The sequence below is a fragment of the Asparagus officinalis genome, unplaced genomic scaffold (genome assembly GCF_001876935.1).
Source record: "Asparagus officinalis unplaced genomic scaffold, Aspof.V1 AsparagusV1_Un2505, whole genome shotgun sequence".
Lineage (NCBI taxonomy): Eukaryota > Viridiplantae > Streptophyta > Magnoliopsida > Asparagales > Asparagaceae > Asparagus > Asparagus officinalis.
The window spans coordinates 1039-3121 of NW_017974764.1; the positions used below are offsets into that span (position 1 = coordinate 1039).

At 36.4% G+C, this 2083-nt stretch overlaps 1 protein-coding gene across 1 annotated transcript; it reads left to right on the forward strand.

The window, feature by feature from the left end:
- The first annotated feature begins 881 nt into the window (after positions 1-881).
- On the forward strand, positions 882-1697 carry LOC109828584 (SWI/SNF complex subunit SWI3D-like). The gene is made up of 2 exons (XM_020395548.1): positions 882-1120; positions 1242-1697. The coding sequence occupies exons 1-2, from the start codon at positions 947-949 to the stop codon at positions 1509-1511; spliced, it is 444 nt and encodes a 147-aa protein (XP_020251137.1). The 5' UTR covers positions 882-946; the 3' UTR covers positions 1512-1697.
- The last annotated feature ends 386 nt before the right edge of the window (positions 1698-2083 follow it).

Below are 2083 nucleotides of genomic sequence, written 5' to 3' on the forward strand. Positions count from 1 at the left end.
TTCTAGCATTTATTTACTTGAAGAACTTAAGAACTACCCACAAAATCCTTTCCCTTCTAATATTGGTAGAGATGGTAACAATCATGAAAACTAGATAGCATCGTGATGGGCAGTAGCATTAATGATCCTAAAACTGTGATAGTAATGCTAGTTCTTGTGGTAGTGTCGATGACAGTAGCAAAATTGTGGTGTCGTTATGTTAATGTTTTTTTGGTGAATGTGGTTACAGCTGCAATCACAGAATAACTAATGATTTTTACATCTCATGCTCATTAAGTTTTTGTTTGCGTTGGTTTCATTTTCATTTTTTTAATTTTTTAGAGAAAGAATGGGGCCTCAAAATTGAAGGCCCTAGCCAGATTCTATATATCTAAAGAGTTGTGTACGCTTAAGGATTACATTCCCGACAGTTATCATTTTTATTTGGTCTTTCTGAATGTGCTAAAACTTCTTTTCATACATCTGTACATTGTTTGCCTCCTGTCACTAGATAAAAACTCCAATGACCTACGTACTTGGCTCGATAAATAGATGGTGTAAACTAAACCTTCATCAATCACATACCTAGAAAGACATCCATTTAAAAAATTGTTGAAAATTCCCGAAGGGGAAAAAATCATTGTAGCTGTGCAAATAATAAAGTTATCTGCCAATGTCAACGATCTGACGGTATTCATGATTGTCTCACGTTACGTTTAATTCATTTTGACAATGATTACCTGTGTAAAGAACAAATAATGCAGTAAACATATTTACACATTTCTTTCTGCTTCCTAAATTGATTTTCTTTCTGCTTCGTAAGTTCATGTCTATAACTGGTTAGAATGTTAGATTAAAAACGAAACTTACTGCATCCACACCTAAAATTCAAATATCCTCAAACTTTCATCTGATTACTCTTTATGTTTCAGATGTAGATGATAGAAAAGTATCATCCAGCGAGAACATGAAGAGTAACAACTCATCTGGAGCCAATGACGACAAGAATAACTACAGTATAATCAAGTTAAAACGTGCTGCAGTTACTGTACTCTCAGCTGCTTCAGTGAAGGCCAAGCTTCTTGCTAATCATGAGGAAGACCAAATCCGTCAGCTCGTCTCATTGATTATTGAGAAACAGGTACTGTAAGAACTCTTTTTTCTGTTTGAACTTCAATCTTCATTTTAAAGGTGGCTGCTTATGCAATAATCTAAATGTACGTTTATTCTTTACTTCATAACCTTCAGTGTTTTCTTGGCAGTTGCATAAGCTGGAGGTCAAGTTGGCAATGTTCGCCGATATTGAAAGTGTAATCATGAGGATGAGGGAGCAAACGGAAAGAGCTAGGCACAGACTTATGCATGAACGCGCACAAATAATTGCAGCGCGATTAGGTTTAGCTGCACCTGGAAGAGGAAACCCAGGATCACTACCGACAAACAAATTAGCAATGGGTTATGGAGCTACAGGCCCAAATCCAAACCCGGGAGCCATTTCATCTCAAAAAGCACCACCTATGAGAAGACCATGACACTTTCTCCACATTTAATGTTCTTGTGTTTATGATGATTGTTGATTAAATTTGTTTGACACAGCAGAAGAAAACTGATGTGTTTCTAATCTTTCCTATTTAATTAATGTGCCATATATGCCCTCCATATCTCTTTTGTATAGAGTTTGTTATAATTCTATCATTCTATTACATTGCTTTGGTTAAGTTGAGTAATGGTGCTTGCGACGTTCAACTGAGATTTATTGTTTTGTTCTCTATTTCTTCTTCTTGTCCGAATCCGAGAAGACTTGTTATTTACTATTATTGTTGTTTTCCTTTTGGGTTAATTGCAGATAGAGCCCCCAAATGAATTTATTTCTGCTCATTTACCCTTAAGAGATCATTTATCAAAGTATAATTTTCTCCTCCTCTGATGGTTGGAGGGTCAGGAAAAGTCTACCCGGGGTTCCATCTGCAACAATAAAATTATAGGGGTTAATTTGCGATCGGGATGGTACAGGGGGCCAATCCTCAGTTAACCCTTTCTTTAGTTTTTATTTTTTCAGTTTGCCCCCTGCAGATCTAGCACTCAAAGTTTAATTGGGTGGTCG